The sequence below is a fragment of the Amblyomma americanum genome, chromosome 1, assembly GCF_052857255.1.
Source record: "Amblyomma americanum isolate KBUSLIRL-KWMA chromosome 1, ASM5285725v1, whole genome shotgun sequence".
Lineage (NCBI taxonomy): Eukaryota > Metazoa > Arthropoda > Arachnida > Ixodida > Ixodidae > Amblyomma > Amblyomma americanum.
The window spans coordinates 43,388,755-43,409,666 of NC_135497.1; the positions used below are offsets into that span (position 1 = coordinate 43,388,755).

General features: G+C 46.5%; 1 protein-coding gene across 3 annotated transcripts in view; it reads right to left on the minus strand.

The window, feature by feature from the left end:
• LOC144132494 (uncharacterized) overlaps positions 1 to 20,912 on the minus strand; it is a 47,198-nt gene that overhangs the window by 1,929 nt on the left and 24,357 nt on the right. For all 3 annotated transcript variants that reach the window (XM_077664955.1, XM_077664950.1, XM_077664963.1), the window contains 2 exons: positions 17,900 to 17,999; positions 7,891 to 7,964 (listed from right to left, as the gene is read on the minus strand). In XM_077664955.1, coding sequence (XP_077521081.1) covers positions 7,891 to 7,964; positions 17,900 to 17,999 — 174 coding nt within the window. The remainder of the gene's footprint in view (positions 1 to 7,890; positions 7,965 to 17,899; positions 18,000 to 20,912) is intronic.

Here is a 20,912-nt window from a genome sequence, read left to right on the forward strand (position 1 = left end):
AAGTTTCGGGGCCTTTCGGAGTGCATTATTCGTAGCAAACACAAGGTCAACCTTGGGCGTCGTAGCTACGTTCACAGTAAGGTCCATGTCCACCTTGATCAACTTCAACTGCCGCCATTATTACTTCTTTCTTTACTATTCTACTCATTAGTGATCGTAGAAGGTTCTCCAATGCTGTGCCAAGAAATGGAAGCATAGGCGAATCGGTCTGGAACTGAGCCAGGAACGGCTGCAGTTCCTCCGCGATGCCATGCATAAAGGTTAGCTTTGCAGGCAGCAGAGGATCGCGAATGACTGTTTCTACCACGCAGTAAATGGAGCTGGTCGGTCGATTGTTCTCGCTTCGACATGACTCGACATACACTTTTAGGTACGGCAGAATCTCAATAGCTCTTGAAATTACACGAACATTTTAAAGCCACCGCACAGAGCAAAACTTCACAGGGTAAATGTTGCTCCCGGTTAAGCGTGCGTATTCAGCGCGTCGGGTACGTACACCTATGAATAAGTCGTACAAAGCACAAAGAAATTCCACGAGTTGCCAACCTTTTGCCGTGTGTCCGGTTTTGAAAGCACTGTTCACAACATGAAGGCCACAGCTACCAACTTCGAGAATACGATGGCCGTCGCTGGATTCGCAAAGTTCTTGTTTAATCTCACAAAGAAATTTTATATTTACATTTGGACCACCTGGTGAGATCTGAAGAATTTTTGATCGGGAGAGTATCTGTGGAAGTTTTAAAAGCGGACACCAATTCCTCCCCACCCGCGTGCGCCCCAGAAAGCATGGCGTCAAGTAGCGCGTTTTCATGCTCTGCTGTGCATCCGACCAAAAGCGAATCAATACGTCCATTTGCTCCTTTTGTGCAACTTTGTTTAACAATTCGTCAAACACCACGACAAGGTGGGTGGCTTGGCTTACTTCCGACATGAGGTTCTCCTTGAGGAAAGGTGTGAAGCCATATACAATAGTATATCCTACCTGGTTTTTGCCAAGCTGCATTTTCTTGGCTGTAGCTAATGATAGGAACATCAAAGGGAGCAGAGAAGCCAATGCCGTGGCAGCACGGAGTGATCTGTGCGTCATAACAGCATTGAGGCACCACATAACTTCAGTATTTATGACCTCTAAGTCACGCTGAAAGATATCCTTTGCTGTATGATCGGGTTGGATGTTTGTAGCAGTAGTTGAAGCACTTGAAGGATGCGCAGAAACTGACGGCACTGGCCCGGCATTGGTCACAACGGTGGTCGGCGGTGTCAAAATTGAGGCTACAGAGAGTGTCCAGACTCTGGTACTGGCAGCCAGTGCTTCTTAGTTTCAGCGTGACTTGTCACTGCTCTTCTTCCCATGTTGCTGAGCGAAAACTGCTTTTTGCATAGCGCACAGTACGCTGCGTTCAAGTTACTTTTGACGGGCCTTACTGAGGCTCCAAACTCGCAACGTTTCGCATTCGTCCAGTCCTGGACGAAAGTACACTTGAAGGCAAACACACGTCGCACGCAGCTTGCCTGCGGCACCACAGGAGTAATTAAAAGTATGTCGGTTCAAAACGGCGCAGCTAAGTACGGACAGAATTCGTTTTGCTTGCGTCGGCATATCGCGAAAAGGCGCGAAACTATTTCCCTTTCTCCCAAAGCTTCGCCGCCTGCAATGCGTGCGTGCACGCCCTGCGGCAGAAATGGAGACTTCCATCAAGGGGAGGAAGGAAGAGTTCATTTAGAACCATTGCAAGTTCTCACAACGCTTCCTGCCACCTAGTTTGAGACGTCCACTTGGAAACAAAAAAACAAGGGGAGGCCGCTGGCCATCGACCAGTGCACGTGCGAACCATAGGAAGCGCGCACTCTGCTATCGGCCACAGCGCTGTGAAAGCGCGGGAAAGTGTCCGCTTTCGACGTACAGTCAAACCTGGATATAACGAAATTGAAAAAAGTTCGCAATTTTTCGTTATATCCAGGTTTTCGTTCCATGCAGTTTTGGGTTAAGACTGGTAAGGATTATGCCAAAACGAAATAAAAATTCGACAGATATCAATTCAAGTGAACTCGCCATTCAAAGAATTTATTTAATAGAGAAAAACTGCGTAATTTTCGCTTGCTGTTTTTGCCCGATCGAAGCCACTACTCGGCGCTCCAAGGAAACTAAGGCATCCATGGCTGCTTCATCGTCCTGCGAGCCGACGAAATGGCGCAGAACGTCCACCGCGTCCATCAGTTCCCTCGCGGTGGGAACAGCACAAAACGTATCAGGCTCTGACGAACCGTCACCTTCAAGGCTATCTTTAACGGTTTCGACAAGTGCCGCATCAGTCATCTCTTCCGTAGCCACGGCGCCGTTGTCCACGAACAAAAAGTTGCACAGCTCGACACCGTCGGGCACCCCACCGTTCATGCGTAGTTCATCCCACGCTTCTGCGACCTCGGGTGGGCTTGAAGGTTCGTCTTCAGTGACTGTAGCTTGAATGGCCTTATTTACCTGAGCCTTGGCGAAGCAATTGGTGATCACTTGTGATCCGACCTCTTGCCACGACGCAGCAAGCATTTCGATTGCTTGGTAGATATCCACTTTTGTTGGCCATTCAAGGCGGATGTCCAGGAGCATCTTCTGTATCAATCGACGCCGGTAACAGCATTTAAAGCTGTTAATAACCCATTTGTCTAAGGGCTGTACCAGAGAAGTGCAGTTAGGTGGCAAATGCTGCAGCTCGACCTTAGAAAGCTGTAGGCCTTCCACATGGTGCGCGGAGCAGTTGTCAAGCAGCAAACAAATGCTGCGAACTTGTCGCTTGACATCTTGGTTGAGCTCCTTCAGCCAGTCGTAAAAAATTGCCCGCGACATCCAAGCTTTGGAGTTTGCCACATATTTTACTGGCATCCGCCCTGTTCCTTTAAAACATCCGGATCGGGCATTGCGGAAAATAATAAACAGGATTCGCTTGTCGCTGGCATCAGTGTTGGCGCAAAGCAAAACCGTCACGCGGAGTTTAATTTGCTTTCCACCGCGGCAGTCTTCTCCTTTCAGTGAGAACGTGCGGCTCGGTAACATTTAAAAAAACAGGGCCGTCTCATCAGCATTATAAATGTCGGCAGCTTCATAGTGGCTGAAAATGCCGGGAAGCTTCTTGGCCACCCACGAGGCAGCAGCATCGCTGTCTGCGGAGGCAGACTCGCCAGATACCACTTTTCCGACGACACCGTGCCGGCTTTTAAATCCTTGTAGCCAGCTGTTACTCGCTTTGAAGTCGTCGTGGCCCAGGATACAAGCAAAATCTATGGCTTTCTGCTGCAAAATCGCGCCACTTATGGGCACGTTTTGTGCTCGTCTGTCCAAAAACCATGCAAACACGGCGTTGTCCACATCAGCATACGTCGACGTCTTCAGTCTTTTCTTCTGGGCGCTTGTGCCCGACTCCATCGCACTGCGGATGCTTTGTTCTGCAGCAAGAATGGTTGACAGGGAGCTGGCTGGTATATTGAAGCGGGCAGCGACATCCTTCTTTTTTTCGCCGGCGGTAACCGCATTCAAAATCGAGAGCTTATCTTCAAGCAACAAAACTTTGCGTTTCCTCACAGCAGAACTCATCGTAACGAACCGACACCGTAAACACACACCAACACACACACGTCAACACGCTGACGAAGAAGGCTTACCATAACTGCGCCGCAACACCACGAAAAATTTGTCATAGTAGTGCCACCTAGTGTCAAGCTACAAAATGAAAGCTTAAAAGTTGCTACGCTTGCCACGGAGCGGCGATAGCGGCGCTCAACATCATCATCATCACTGAGGTCTGCTTGTTTGCTGCGATTGCAAGCGTTCTGCTCGCGGTCTACTTTACCTTTTAATATAAAAACTTACTTAAACAATATTCATTAAAGTTGCGCACTGCCCAGTCAAATTTCGGGCAAAACATTACAAGATACAGCTCGATGATCAGAGCCACGGATTCGTTACATCAAGGTCAACTGCCGCAACGAGTTCGTTACATGGAGGTCGCCTATACATGGGCTTCAATGGGGGATGTGCTGGGGAATTGAAAAATTTCGTAAAATCCAGGAATTCGTTACATAGAGGTTCGTTACATAGAGGTTCAACTGTAGTACGCTTCAAAATTGAAAGCACCGCTTGCACCGCAAAGCTTTTTGCCACTTTGCTGGGATGCTCCACTTGACAGCATAACGTTGGAGGCCAGCGGTCGCTGAGGAGAGGACGTGTAACGCCGCACAGGACAATCTGTGCAATGCCAGTCCTCATTGTTTACACGAGGCAGCATTATCATGACTTTAGTTCCTTTTATGTAGAACTGCAGCTAATTTTCCCTGATATAAGCACAAATCTCCTGAGTTCTCCCCGAGTTTTTCTAGATTACCCAAATTCCCCGAGAATTCCCGGTTTTCATGGTTTTCCCATTTGGTAGACACCCTGATATTACTCTGGTTAAGCTCTGATCGAGGTTAAGGTGATCTGGTCTGTTTGTGCCGCGGATGGAAGCTGATGAAGACGACGATTTGCAGTGCACAGTGAGAGTGCTGTGTGTGCATGATCAGCTGCAGTGATAGCAATTAAAGTGGCCTCATGCGGTGGCCATCGAAGCTGATCTGTTCGTGCTGCCGTGGGTTCAAAACCCAGTCGTGGCAATATTTATTTTATTTCTGCATGGGTTGTTGCTATGCTAGGTTTTGCCAAGGCCACCTTCAAGACCAAGCTTCACGCAAACTGTGGGTCAGTTAAAAGTCATGAAGCTGTGCTTTCGCACTAGAAAAGCAGGTCCAACAGCATACCAAAACTATATGGTTCAGACTATAACTTACACAGTGGAAAATGACAGGGCCATGAAAAGTAATGGCATTTGATAAAAAAAGGCTATAACGTACACATTTCAGCACAAGCAAACCAGCAATTGTGATGGAAAATTGGTTTAGTTTGAGAGGCTGGGCTATGGGAACCTACAGTCGGATGCAAGTCTGCACGACCACAACACAAAATCCTCCACGACCAAAAAATGACCCGTAAGTTTTAATAAAACAAGAAGCTAATCACAAAAAAAATTAAAAGTTTTAGAATTTTGATGCCTGGCTTGTTTAAAACAGTCAAACACTGAAAAGTTGATTCTGTTTATTGCTGTAAATGGCCAGTGCAGCAATACACGACGCCGCAGACCATGGCCCGGTGTTACCAACAGCTGTTTTTTTTTAAAAGTTGTATGCTGCTATGCTTGTTATAGGTGGTGCTCAATTTATGGTGGACACTGTTACGGCGAAGCTTCTTTGTGGGAATTTGGACTTCCGGGTTGTTCCTGTGGTTTCATTTGTGTAGGTATTACGTGCAGACATGAGGCCACTTCGAGCTTTCTTTCCGTAATACTACCGCTCACAGCACTGGAAAAAGAGCGTTCTGCACTGCCTCAAACAGCAGCAACTTCAAAGCAATGAGATGCAATATGTTCAGAGTGCACTCAAGTAGTGAGCGGTGAAAACAGCGTGTTCCGCTGACAACTGTAGGCTTTGCTTGAAGCACTTTAAATGTTTGAGAATGTTGTGGAAGGGGCAGAATTTGGTAAAGTGGGTTGTTTTCTTTCTTGAGGAGCACAACCTATGTGCAAAAATCCACGTGCAAAAAAAAAAGAAGAGTTATTAGCCTTAGTACAGCCCAATCCACTTTCGTAGGGACCCAGCTGCACCGGCGTAGTGGCAGGTGTGTGCTTCTCGGGGCAGTATACACATGCTTGGTTAATGGGGGTTTAACGTCCTAAAGAGACTCGGGCTATGAGGGTCACCGTAGTGAAGGGCTCTGGAAATTTCGACCAACTGAGGTTCTTTTGTTTAACGTGCACTGACATCGCACAGTGCACGGGCCTCTAACATTCCACCTTGATCCAAATGCATGGGATCAAACTCGCTTCTTTTTCGGTCAGCAGCCAAGAACCATAACCACTGAGCCACTGCGGCTGCTCCACCTGCGCATGCGCAGATAGGGCCGTGCAGAAGCAGTTCACGGTAGCAGAATGTGGATCACGCTATGCTAGAATTACTTTTAAAATGATAGCCTGCATGTGCAACCACATAATCCCACAGCAACCATAAAGAACGCGACAGCAGCACGAAGCACGTGCCGCCACATCTAGCCCAGTCATATTCTCAAAAGTTTCGATTTCAGCGTCGGATTCATATGGTGTCTTGCGCGTACTGATTTGCTTGGTTTTGGTTTTATGGGGTTTAACGTCCCAAAGCGACCCAGCCTATGAGGGACGTTGTAGTGGGCTTCTGGAATTTCGACCAACTGGAGTTCTTTAATGTGCACTGACATCGCACGGTACATGAGCAGTCTTGTGTTGTTTATGCTCAACATGACGCCGCCTGGGAGGCGAAGAAGCTAGGATGCGTAACTAAAGTTCCATGCCATTTATTATGTGCTGCAGAATGGGAATGAAGAGCAGGGAGACAGTTCAATATGAGTGAAAAAACTATCCAGGACAGGTGCCAGACTACAATAATGCTCCAGTTGATGATCTCAACAAAACTTCCTACAAAACATTGGAGGATGCTTAAGCTTCCCCTTTAACAATGGGATGCCACAGCATGTGGCAGCATTCCAAGGAGTCCACAGAACCCCATTGCCCACCCACTGGAGAATTTAAGGGCTCATATCTCCTGGGTGGGCACCCGAGCCACCCCCCCCAAGGGAAAGGAAATTGTAGAATTTAATTAAGCTTTAAGGGTGGAAAGTCACAGTGTGTTGTGTTGCAGCCAGCAGTTGCCAAGCAGTCCACCCTTTGGCAGGCAGTGGGCAATTTAAGAAAGGAAATGAGGCCTGTCTCATATCTCGGTGGTCACCTGAGCCACCCCCATAAGGGCAGGAAATTGTAGGATGCTTAAGCTTTGTCTTTAAGGGTGGGAAGCTACAGTGTGTTGTGTGCAGCCAGCAGCTGCCAAGGAGCCCACCTTTAACAATTTAAAGGAAAGGAAATGACCCCTGTATTGGTGGACACCCAAACCGCGCAGTAAGGGAAGGAATACTTCCCTTCAAGGCCTCAGACCAGGCTCTCTCTGACCAGGACCAGCACGAGGACTGTCTGTGCACCCCAGCTGCCCCATACAAGTGTATTTTCGTCACAATCACCAATGAAGCCATCCTCAGTGCACTTTTATATCATTTACCGAATTTTGTCAACACAAATTTTTTTCACGGATCACAAGGGCTACACTCCACCACCACCCCCATCAACTCGGTAACAACCAGTCCTGTTTGGTAAGGATGTCACAGACTGACATGAAGGTTTTTAAATACAATTTGCTCGCCAGTAAATGCGTTTTCTGCTTCTGGACAAATGCATAGCCAGAAAGAGCCACAGAATCAATTTTTACTGGGAACAATAATTGGGTGTTGTCCTCAGTGTCCCTTTAAGTTGGCTTTCTCACACTGGACATGCGCGCCCCACACACTGCTTAACCACCTTTCTGGTGGGGCACCGAAGCGAACACCAAACATTCTGTGGCTATGCTGATGTTTGTCCGGCAGCAGATAACTCACATATTACTGCAGGAAATTGTATTTAAAAATTTTCTCATCACTTGATTCAATCTTGTGGCCGCACGACAGGGATCACAGTTTGTAAATAAATGCTGGTGCAGCCTAGCCTCAGAAACGCACGCATAAAAAACTGTCACGCTGTCACTGCACTTTGCTTGTGAAAACGGCCGGGACTAGCAACACCTTGCCATTTATTTCTTGCTCCTTTCTTGCTTGCAACAGCTCCATTTTTTTGTCAAAGTAGCATCTTTGGTATTAGAATGTGGTAATTTCTCAACTCCAATCTGCCCTCAGCATCCCTTTGGCCACTCCTTTCCCAAATTATATCTTGCAAAGCTTCGCATTAGAAAACTTACCTCTCTCTGGGATTTACGATATGATCCAAAACGTTTGACGCTGTCAAATTCCATTCCGCTTCTGGCAGCCCTGCCTGTGAGCATGCATGAAAAAACAAAAAAGACTGCTCAATAGAACATTCCCACAACTGCAAAACAGCATGTTTACAATCAAGCAAGGTGCTGCAGCTGTTCAAACGCATGCCATGAGCCCTACCATCATAGTGACTCAATTTCCTCCATGCAATACGCAGGACATCGCTGGCACACATGTGCAAAGCAGGTCGATGCACATGGCCTCAAACGCCATGCTTTGCTGTCAGTACCACTTCCCTTCGCTCTGTGAGAGCAACCACCAAACGAAGGCACAAACAGCGCAGCACACAGTGTTTTTTGCACACGTCACACACCTACAGCAAAGGAAGATGGGAAAACCATCCCAGCTGCTTTGGATTTATGGCGTTTAATGTCCCAAAGCAACTCGGGCAATGAGGGACACCGTATTGGAAGGCTGCGAACAATTTCGACCATCTGGGGCTCTTTAAAGTCCATAGACATTGCTCTGTACTTGGGCATCTAGCATTTCCCCTGCACTGCAGTGCGACTGCCACGGCTTGTATCGAACCTGCGTCTTTCAGGTCGGCCGCCGAGCACCATAACCACTGAGCCACCACGGCAGCTTGTCTTTTCACAGTGCAAAGGCAGATATGCTGAAAAGATCTGAGATGTACCACATGCATGCACCATGACATCTCATTTTGCTCATTACAGAAAGAAGTTCCCAATGCAGGCCATCATGCATGCAGTACGTCAGGCACTAGCAGGCAAAGCATGATTTTAGTACCTTTCATTTGAGTGCTCGTTCTCTACGGGAAAGCAGTAGCATACAGATGCGATAAGCAGCTAAACTGGTATTAACAGTATACCCGCTTCTGCAAGAAAAGTGTTCAACCAGCTGATTTGTGTTCAAGTTTTGCATGCATGCCCAGCCGCATCTATAGCTGGCAGGCGGCAGACTACAGTTAGGCGTGGTGTACTCTGATTTTTTTACGCTTACAACAGGAAGCAATTCATGAACAGAGAAATATGAATGACCACACCAGAGTCAATCACAAGGGTCATCTGCAACCATACTTACTTTGTAGTTAGTCAATAAATATGCGATAATCGACCGCAGCGTGCAGTCTGGTGAGTAATACACATGCAGTTTTTCCCTCGGATGAAATACATTAACAGTAAGGCTGCTGTTCACATGATTTTGAGGATATCTCAAACCTTGTGCACACATCACAACAGCACAATGCACCGAAGGCCAGCTGCTTGCATTGTTGCCGCTGATGTAAACGTGCGTGGCTGCGATCACAAGTTTGTTCAGTAGTTGGCATCTTCCCTCGATAACTTCGTGTAGTTCTTTTCACACCCGTGCAGCCCATTTCTACCATATGCCCATCGAAAGATAGGGTGTAGTGGAAGGGCTCGTGCGGCCTGCACTTTCTGGTTTCTAAACACCCTTCTGCTCTTCAGAAGTGACGCCTCTGATAGGTCGGAGAGCTCCATTGCAAATGAGTCACAGAAACAACGTAACTGCACTCATTTTTTGCAGGCGGCTTGAATATGAGAGGGTTTTTGGGACTTCAATTTTAGATTTTCTCAGCAACACAGCCACCCTTCCATGCAGAAAAATGTTGCTTGCGTTCCCAAGGAATAATCTACCCATCCTGAAAATTCTGATAGTTCCTTTTAGTTGTATCGTATGGCGTCTGGCTTCGAGCGACAGGCTGATAAGCCGAAGGGGCGTTGCCCCTTTTCTGTGTATAAAAGCAAGCGCGCAATAAAGCTTACGGGATTCGTGCCGTGGCACTGGGCTCATGCTGGTCTCGTCGGTCAACCCAGTCGACATGAAGACGATACATGGTGTCAGAAGTGCCTAAACCATGCCGCTGAAAGAAGACACGCAAGATGGAACTTGTGAAGCCACCGGAGCCGTTGCGGTTGGAAGGAGACATAGGCAAGCATTGGACGCTGTTCAAACAGCGGTTTGAACTATTCCTGGCTGCAACAGAGTTTCCTGGTAAACCTCGGACAGAATCAACGAAGACTGCTTTGCTACTGAGCATCGCTGGAGAAGAAGCCATCGAGGTGTACAATACTTTCTCCTACCAGGAAAGCAAGGCCAAGAACTCTATGCAATGGTAGTCAGGAAATTCGATGCCTACTTCGCTTTGCAAGTCAATGAGGTAAATGAACGTTATGTGTTCCGGAGCCGAATGCAAGAGCCCGGTGAGCCTTTCGAACGTTTTATACGAGATTTGAAGACTAAAACACCATCGTGTAACTTCGGAGCGCTAGCAGAGTCCATGACCAGAGACCAGATTGTTTTTGGCATGCATGATGCAAAGACTCAAGAGAAGCTTCTCGCCAACAGCCAGTTAACGCTACGAAAAGCAGAAGAGCTGTGTCAGGCAGCAGAAGCAGTGTCAGCACATCAGGAAGTGTGGTTTGGAGAACAAAAGCAAACTGATCCTGTACGATAGATAAGAGCAGGTTCCAGTGAGAGGCTGCAAGCGTGTTCTAAATGCCAAAAGTGCGGAAGGACGCATGACCCACGAAAATGCCCCGTGTTCGGAAAAATTTGTCGGGCGTGTCGAAAGAAGAATCACTTTGCCGAATGCTGCAGAACGAGAACGCAAGTTGGCGAGTTGCAAGGCATTGAAGAAGATTTTGAAACACTCTCAGTGAATAACATCCCTAGCCAGGCAGACTGGACTGTGAAGGCAAAGGTTGGGAGTATGCTCGTCGAGCTACACGGGGTCTCAGGCTAATCTGCTGCCATTTGCCGTGTACGCAAAGATGCACCCCAGGCTGCCGTTGAAGCCCAGCAGTGCAGTGCTACGATCCTACGGTGGAAATCAGATCAAGCACCTCGGAATCGTACGAAAAGAAGTGACGCTAGATGAGAGTATTTTCACACAGGATTTCTTCATTGTTCGCGAGGGAGGCCAAGCAATCCTCGGTTTGCAGGCATGCGAGGCCCTTGGTCTGTTATCCCGACAAGTCCACACCGTATTGCAAAGCAGTTCGGAAAATGTTGTACATGAATTTCGCTACCTCTTTTCTGGCATAGGCTGTGTGCAGCGCCACTACCGCATGGTTCTTTATGACGATGCACGCCCAGTTGTCCAGCCGGCGCGACGTGTGCCAATGGCCCTGAAAGAGCAGCTACGAGAGGAGCTGGAGCGCATGGAGCATGGAGGCATCATCGCCAGAGTAACCGAGCCCACAGACTGGGTAAGCCCTCTCGTCATAGTACGCAAGAAGGACGGTAAAATTCGTGTCTGCATGGACCCCAGGAGAATAAACGAGTCCATTAAAAGAGAGCACTATGAAATGCCTAGACGAGACGACATAGAGGCTGAACTTGCGGGAGCAAAGGTGTTCACGCGCCTAGATGCAAACTCGGGATTCTATCAAATTCCGCTTCACGAAGAATCTGCACGTTCGCAACACCATTTGGCCGCTATCGCTACCGAAGTATTTCAAAAGACCTTAAACGACGTCTTCGAGACACTGCCAGGAACGAAAGTTTATGTCGATGACATACTAGTGTGGGGTGCCTCACGACAAGAACACGACAAACGGTTGAGGTCTGCGCTGAAGGCTGCAGAACGAGCAGGCCTAACTTTCAAACCGGCCAAATGCGTCATCGGCGTGAGAAAAATAGACTTTCTAGGCGACGTAATTTCACCAGAAGGCATACGGCCCAGTCCTTCTCTCGGTCAATGCATGCTGCAGACGCCAGAGCCAAGCAATAAACTAGCCGCGCAAAGAATGCTTGGCCTAGTAAATTATTTTGGCAAGTTTATTCCAGCGCTGGCAGACAGAACAAAGCTTTTGAGAAGCATTATCAAGAAAGACTCGGTGTTTTACTGGATGCAAAATCAAGCGGACGAGTGCCGTCAACTGTGCCAGGCCTTGAGCGAACAACCGCTGCTATCAGTGTTCGATCCGACGAGGGAAACAAAAGTTTCATGTTTCAAGTTTCAAGTTTCATGCGACGGAGTAGGTGCCGCACTTTTGCAGAACCACAACGGCACGTGAAAACCAGTCGCGTACGCATCAAGAACACTCTCGGATGCAGGAAAACGCTACTCCCAGATAGAAAAAGAAACCCTGGCCATAACGTATGGCTGCGAAAAATTCAACCACTTTGTCTACGGCCGAAAAGTGATCATCGAGACCAACCATCGCCCTTTATCGCTATCTATAAAAAGCTATCGGCGATATGCCACTGCGGCTGCAGCGCTTCTTCTTGAGATTGCTGAGATACGATTTCGACCTGCACTTCGTTCCAGGAAAGCAGCTCGTGCTCGCGGACATGCTGTCTCGAGCTTCCAGCAGTCCAGGAAGCGATGCCGTCAGCACCGATGACGTAGAGGTGCACGCCGTGAGTACGGTATCTTCACTAATTAGTGACTCAACATAGAAACGTCTTGCTACTGTAACAGCCAGCGATAGATACCTTAAAAACGTGATGAGAAACTTGACAATGAATGAACCAATAGAGGGTCCATTGAAACCCTTCTTTTCCGAAATTTCCCATGTTAAAGGTGTTCTGCTCAAGGGATGCAGTCATCATTCCAAGTAGTATGAGGTGAGAGATTTTACAAAGGATTCACTAAGGTCACCAGGGTATCAACAAGTGTAAGGCAAGACCACGTCATCTCGTCTTATGGCCTGGCATGAACTCTGAAATTGAGGCGCTAGCTCAGAATTGTGTAATATGCAAAAAATACGCTTACAGTCAGCCAAAGGAACTCCTCATGATGTGCCCTGTACCTGACCAGCCTTGTTACCGTGTGGGAATCGACCTTTTTCACTACGGTGTAAAGTCCTAACTGTGTGTTTACGACTGTTTATCAAACTTCCCAGAGGTGGAATGCCTCTGCGACACTTCAGCCAGGAGCGTCGTTGATGCAACTAGTGCCATTTTCGCTCGTTACGGCATACCCTTGGAAGTTATTTCAGACAACGGTCCCCAGTTTTCAAGCAGGGAATTTGCCGCGTTTTCACGCGCATATGATTTCAAGCATATCACCTCCAGTCCAGGATTCCCGCACTCAAACAGGGTAGCCGAAAAGGGTGTTCAGGTGGTAAAGAGGCTGCTGCTCAAGAAAACTACCAAAGCGAAGCAAGATTTCTGGCTGGCACTTTTCGCTTACAAGACTTCTCCTTTGGAGGATGGACAGACGCCAGCAGAGATCCTCCAGGGCTGCAGACTACGGACAACCCTGCCCGACTACCGATCTGGACCAGTCCACAAAGTCGTCAAGTATGCACAGCTTCAGTCCCGAGCGCGGCTGCTGTCGGCGCTCAACGAAGGAGACGTCGTGAGAGTCCAAAAGGGTACATGGGCCACTAAAGCACAGGTCCTGAAATCGTCAACATACCCCAGGTCCTACCACGTGGTGACGGAGGAGGGGCGGACCCTTCGGCACAATTGCAAACACCTGTTGCCGACGGGAGAAGACTTCCGACTCGACTTGAGCCACGTCAATGATGTGGGGGAACCGGAGTGCATGAGTTCAAGTGCAACCGTCAATGACGCAGGTAACAGCACCGCAGCAGCACCTGCCCTGCCGCAGTGTGCCTCCAATGTGAGCCCCGTGGAGGTCGCAGACAGACAAGAGCACCACGAAGACTAGAATATGACCAGAACTTTGCACAGATTTCTTGAGTTCGCTGTGCTCATCTTTTCACGTGATACTTTCTGTTGCAAGTTGTAACGTCGCAAAAGTTTGTCGTGGTCCATTTGTAAATAACTTCTTTTCTTTCACTGCAACAAAAAAGGATGCATCGTATCGCGTCTGGCTTCGAGCGACAAGCTGATAAGACGAAGGGGCGTTGCCCCTTTTCTGTGTATAAAAGCGAGCACGCAATAAAGCTTGCGGGATTCATGCCGTGGCACTGGGCTCATGCTGGTCTCGTCAGTCAACCCAGTCGACATGAAGACAATACATTAGTGCCCTATCAAACTTAGAAGGCAAATTCCATTTTTTATGCCCAAACAAGTTACCCTAAATGTCGACATCATTGGTCGACACTGAGAGATCATGTCTGTTGCAGCAGTATGCAGCCAATTAATTACGGACTGCTAACAACACTAACATTTTTGCTGTTTGTAATATACCTGCTGATTGGTCTAATTTTTCAAGTCCTTGACGCATTTCTTATGAATGAAGATAATGTTAGCGTTCTTCCAAGCTTCTGGTACACTTGAGGTCATAACATTGCGTATATAGGGCACTAGTTTTTCTAATACAATCTCCCCTCCGTCCTTCAACAGATCTGCTGTTACCTGATCCTCACCAGCTGCTTTCCCCCTTTGAATTGCTCCTAAGGTTTTCTTTACATTCTCTTTCGTTACTGGCGGGATGTCCCATTGCTCTGCGCTACTGTCTCTCTCGATAACATTCTGATTGCATTGGCTGCTGTATAGATTTATGTAGAACTCTTTGGCTGCATTAACTATATTACCCATATTGCTAATGAAATTCCCCTTTTGTTTCTTAATCATACATCTGGCTTTTAGCTATGCCTAGATTGCTCATCGCTTCTAGGCTACCTCCTTCTTTAGAGAAACCTCGATTCTCTTCATATTGAACTTCCTTTTGTCAGCTACCTTGCACTTATTTATTAACTTTGTTAGCTCTGCCAGTTCTATTCTGTTTGTAGGGTTAGACACTTTCTCGCTTTCGCGTTTCTTAAACAGAAATTTCATCTCCTGAGATAGCTTGCTGGCACTCTGTTGAACCATCCTACCACTTACTTCTACTGCCCACTCTGTAATGATAGCTGCAAGATTATTGTTCATTGTATGAACATTAGGATCGCCTTCCTCAGTTATAGCCAAATGTCTCTTCTGCAACAATATCCTGAATTCCTCTATCCCTTTTACTGCTTAACTCATATAGGACTTCCACTTCACTAGACTTTGTTCCCTCTTCAAGCCTAAGCCAATTCGAGACCTTCCCATTGTGAGGTCGCTACAATGCACCTTTCCGAGGACCTCCACATCCTGCACGATGCCAGCGTGAACACATAGTACGAAGTCTATTTCATTTTTAGTCTTACCATTGGGGCTCTTCCATGACTTCCTGTTCTCTCGCTTGCGGAAAAAGGTATTCATGATCCATAAATTATTTCTCTCCGCGAAATCTACTAATAACTCCCCTTTGATATTCCTATGCCATAGTTACATACCACATGGTCTCCGACATGCTTCTTACATACCCTCACATTGAAGTTGGCCATCAGTACAGTGTGCTGCAATTTTACTTTGTTCATTGCAGATTCCACGTCTTCATAGAAGCTTTCAACTATCTTGTCACCGTGGCTGGATGTAGGCGCCTAGGCCTGCACTACCTTCAGCTTGTACCTCTTGTTAAGCCTAATTACAATAGTTGCCACTCTCTCATTAATACTATAGAATTCTGCTATGTTCAGCAAGGCGGAAATTTGGGCGAGTTGGTAAGTGTTCATTTTTGCCCTCAGCGCAACACGAACGGGACACAAGACGAAGGACTAGCACAAACAGGCGCTGACTATCAACTGGTTTTTTATTGAAGAATGAAAAGCGTATAAATACAAACAGTGAACTACTTATCAATCAACAAAAGTTATCTGGAAGGCACGTGGGAGGTTAGATAGCTCAATTCCCTCTCGGATAACATTATGGAAGGGCTGCTGATACATTTTGCGCCATTGTGGTAAATATAAAAAGCTTCCATTACTTCGCGTGTTAATTTATTGTTATCTCTGAACAGGATGCGCGTGTTCTTGTAATCGGGAACACATTGGCACTTTTTTTTGCACTGGAAAGACGCTTGGGCAAGGGGGTCCCCTTTAGCTCTCCTTTCTGCATGATCCTTTTCATGCCTGCATTGGCATTGCCTGCTGTGGGAGCCTGTGTGAGACAGGGGGTCATTTTTCCTGGTGTTTTCATGCTCCATCAAGCGTTTGTTAACGCACCTGCCAGTCTGGCCAATGTACATGGCACCGCAAGAGAAGGGGACCTGGTATACCACCCCTACCTCGCAAGGTATAGATGGCGACACATGACGCACTCGACAAGCATCCCTCTTGCTCTTGCCGTAGTGCCTCTGATTCACCTGTTTGCACATTGCGCTAAGTTTTCTAGGTGCAGAAAAGACGACATCAACGTCGTATCTGCCCGCAACTTTTTTCAGCCCATGTGACAAGCAGTGTGCATACGGGACCACAGCCGACTTTTTCTTCTTTTTGGCTTCTTTCAACTGAGCCCCATTATTGAGCTGCCTAAGAAGTTTCTCCGCTGCCCTGGAAATGAGTTGATCTGGGTACCCGTTCACACGTAACCTGCCTGTTTGCGCCAAAATGCTCTCTCACGTCCTTTCATGGCAAGATTTCCTGAGAGCTGATTGCAGGCAAGATGCGGCAATGCCCTCCTTTATGAGCTTAGAATGGCCAGACCGGAAGTTTAGCAATGGTTTGGCAGCCCTCGGGCAATACCACCAACACAAGTGTTTTTACCCCCACACAGTGCCAAATCCAAAAACTGCAGTTCTTTGTTGCTGGGAACCTCAGTTGTGAACTCCAGCCCACGTCCGCATTCCTTAAAAGTCTTCAGAACGTCGACTAGACTTCTAGGCAAACTGCCTGTTCGGGTGAGCACCAAGTAATCGTCGACATACCGAAAAATCCTGACAACTATCCCATCCAATGCCTTCTCAATTTCCCTATCAACCCTGCCTAAAAAGATGTCGGCTAACACAGGTGCCACCCTGGAGCCTATGCAAACCCCCGACGCTTGTACAAAAGCCTTTCCCTCCCAATCAACCACTGTTGCAGATAGATAAAAGGACAAGATTTCTAAAAAACTGTCAACCAAGACACCGCATCTATCGATAAAAGCAGTTTCATCATTGTCCTGTGTTATGCACATCTTCACAGCTTCCATGAGTTCACAATGTGGCAAGGAATAATAAAGGTCCACCACGTCAATGCTGAAAAACATGCAGCTCATTCCAGAAAAGTCATTCCAGAAAAGCATTCAGAATAGATCAGTTTAACATCAACAAAGCGAAATTCAAAATGCCCTGCAGCATTGTGATTTCACTTGTGTGTTAAGACATCAGTGAAAAAATAAGATCACACCCACGTTATGCCTGTCAGGAAAAGCATTCAGACCCAATCAGTGAGGTATCTCACACAAAAGATTCACAACGTGTTGACTTACCCAGTCACTTCTGCTAAGTCACATGGCTCATCAGTGATGTATTCATATGACATATATGCTTCAGCACAGTGGAACATTAGGACACTATCAATTCAATGCCCATTACAAGAAAATTCAAACTAAGCTGAATCATTTGATACTGTCACTGCATGCCATGTTATCAGTGGCATGCTTTAATAACTCCCATGCTATGTCTATTCAACAAAGCATTCATGCCCCCTCAGTTTGGTGCTCTCAATACAAGAGATTTAATTACTCATCGTGTGATTTTTGTGAGTTGTATCATGACATCATAAGAGAAGCCTCCCCAGCCTCTTACGATACCCATTATCTCATATGCCAACCCAACAGCACAGTCAGAACTCATCAGTTCTATAAACAGAACAAAGGGTCCAAAGATATGCTCATTCCCCCCTGTTTTTTGCTATGTTGCTATGCCACGGGATGTCACCAGTGACGAGGTGTTATGGCCTATGCTGCACTTACACAGGTTTCACAGGCCAGCACTAATTCCCTGAGGGTGTGAGCAAACCCCTGTGGAGTGGTTTAAGGGCTGGCAGGAACAAGAGGTATTTTGCACAAGGTATTTTGCAGAATGGATGACAAGGTACCCAAATTCCAGCAGACAAAGTCTCGAAAAATTATTTTCACCACTGAGGAAGTTGCTCTACCCTCCTTCAGGGTCACCCAACAGTGTGTGCCTGCCATGGCCTCCTGACATTCAGCTGCACTAAAAGGAGACAGAGGGAGCCATACCTTGCGGCGAAGGACTTTAGAAAGCTTCTCTAGCTCATTCCCAAAGGCTTCAGCCAAATCCATCAGGGTTCCCGGCTCATCTCCACTCCTCTTCAAGAGGCTGCAGAGAAGGGAAAAATGGCCATTTCACCACTTGTGGCCATAACAGTTTGGTACACTGTCATGGGGTAGTTCAAATGTGAGGAAGCTCCAGGGGCCAATGCCATACCCTCCAGGGCCAGGCCCACTTGAACGCCACAGATGGCACACGCTTGCATTGGAAGCGTGTCCAGCCTGGCAACATAAAGAGGCTACAAAAGTAACCTTCTGGCAACACAGTGAACAAAACTGCTGCAATGTAAACTCGATGAAAACCAAAAAGAAAGTTCTATAATAAAAGTGCACTGGCATTTTGGGTAAAAGAAATTTAAAGGCATAGCATGTTGGCACACATACCTGGTGCTGAAACGGCACTTGTAGGCATAATATGCCCTTAAGTCCAATCTCAGAACTGTGTTCTCCTAACATGTGGCACCAATCATAGATGTACGTCATGCAGCATATGTCACTACATGTTCAGCAAGCTATTCAGTGCATGTAACTGACTGAGAATGTGTTCGCCTGACTTTCACTTCACACGAAGAGTAAAAGCTACGAGCACTATAGCTCCGCATTACACAGGTATTGCTTTAAAATTGTACTCCTAAATTTAGCAACTAACAAGCAGCAAACAAAGCACCAATCTACTACACCTATCTGTTCAAGGCCCAAGATCCATCACTCAACAATTTCAAACTTTAGGAGAAGAAAAAAGCAAAATGCCTCATCACAACTATGCTATTTTTTTTCATTGTGACAGAAATGGTGCATTTATTCATAATAGCCCAGCTAAATTCAAGGTGTGCAGCAGAGAAGAAAAAAACAGCACACAGAAGAAAAGCAAGTCTTATAAATTTAGGCGCCATGCCACCCCAACAACTCATGACTGTTTCCTGAACATAGTGGCTGCATTTTGAAGGGGATAGAATGCAAAGCATGTGCTAAGTGATGTCAGAGTATATTGAAGAAGCCCAGGCAATCAAAATCAATTTTAAGCCACCCCAATTCGACATCTCATAGCCCATGTGCAGCATCAGGAGGTTAAAGCCCACATACGGAATTGCAACTGCTGCCCCCCTTGCCAGCCATGACCACTACAGAGAGCAGAACTTCAACACACCTGCAATAGGCCCATGGAAAGAGCTCGCTGCTTGCCCTTTCTAGTAAATATGCTACCTGAACATCTTGTTTTCAACCTGCGCTTTAAAAAACAGAGCAGACAGACAGAGGGCAGGGGAAGGAACAGACACAATGGCTCGAAAACACAGAACTTGTACACACTGCCAAAGAGAGGTTTTTTTTTTTCTGCATGCGCTTCCACACACTTTTCTTTTTGGCAGTGATTACATGTTCAGTGTTACCTTATAAAACCCTCAGCTGCAAGCCATCGCTTGTGCTGTGTTTCTTCCTTTACCTGTGTTTCTTCCTTTACCTGCTGGTTTACCTGCAATATCAGCTACCTCAACTTTTCATATGATACTTTTTTAACTGCACAGACAAGTCCGCTCCTTCAAAACAAACTGCTTTGACACCACACAGACATTAGTGGACTTCAACCTAGACACTAAAAGCTATAGGCTCATCTGTCCGCCACGGCAGCTATTTCTACCAAATGCCCCCATTAACGTTGGCCAAAAATTAAAATATATATACAGAGGCACAATACAAAGAGGCAACTTTAATGATGTTGACCACTGTATGTAGTAAGTCAGTGTTTGTATTTCCTTTACCTGAATAAATACAAAGTTAATTTTTTAGCTGTTGCATTTCTTCCAAAAATTCCAGTGCCCAATTAATTGTAGAGCATCCCAAAAAACGCTCAATTCATCAGTTTTTATTTTTTATGTGTGCTACAGACCTTTTCACGACCCCTGGGAAAACCGGTTTTCTGGGCTGTGGGGAGAACGTGGGGGAGCTTAACACTCAACACTTTTTTGTACTACAAGCGCAGCCCAGTGCCCAATATGGCGGGGCCCATCAACCTCTTTTTTAAAAGGTCCATAGATAAGTTTTTTCCGCGTTGAAAACAAAGCCTGTAAGATATGAAAAAATCCCACGTGACCATATGATGGTATGCCACAACAGCAGCACTCTAAAGGGAGGCATGGTCCCAGAAAAAAAAATTTCATAATCGCAATGACGAACTTTTCAGGGAATGCCCATTTTTGCATGCAAATTCCAAATATGACATTTAATTTCATGTAGAACTACTGCTAGTGCACTAATGTAATATGTAAAATTTTGTATAAAAATTTTGTGATTTTGCTGCAGGGAACTTGCTGAAATCCATGCACTTTAGCAAATTCCCAGCAGCAAAATTTCTTGTCTCTCTCCGAAACCTTACACAACATTATGTAAGTTTGGTTTTATGGTTTTATGGGGCTTAGCATCCCAAAGCGATTCAGGCTATGAGGGACGCCGTAGTGGAGGGCTCCGGAAATTTCCACCACCTGAGGTTCTTTAACGTGCGCTGACATCGCACAGCACACGGGCTTCTAGAATTTCACCTCCATCGAAATTCGACCGCCGCGGCCGGAATCGGTCTTTGGGGTCAGCAGCTGAGCGCCATAACCACTGAGCCACCGTGGCAGCAATTATGTAAGTGCAGAAGCACTAGTTCTACATGAAATAAAATGGCATATTTGAAATCAGCCTACAAAAAGCACACATTCCTTTAAAATTTCACAGTTGTAACTTCAATAATAAGAATTTCTTTTCTAGGAACAGCAGCCCTCCTTAAACACAGAATTCATGAACAAAGTCGTAAATGTGACGGGACAAAACCAATAAGGTGGGCTCTGATGGTATAACTGAAAGTAACACGTGCCACCTGGCCATGTGCATTGCAGAAAATAATGGGTGCATTGGCTCCTGGTAGCGGTAAACAGGCTGAAACACTAAGCAATGTTCCCAGTCATCAGTCGGGCATTTTGTC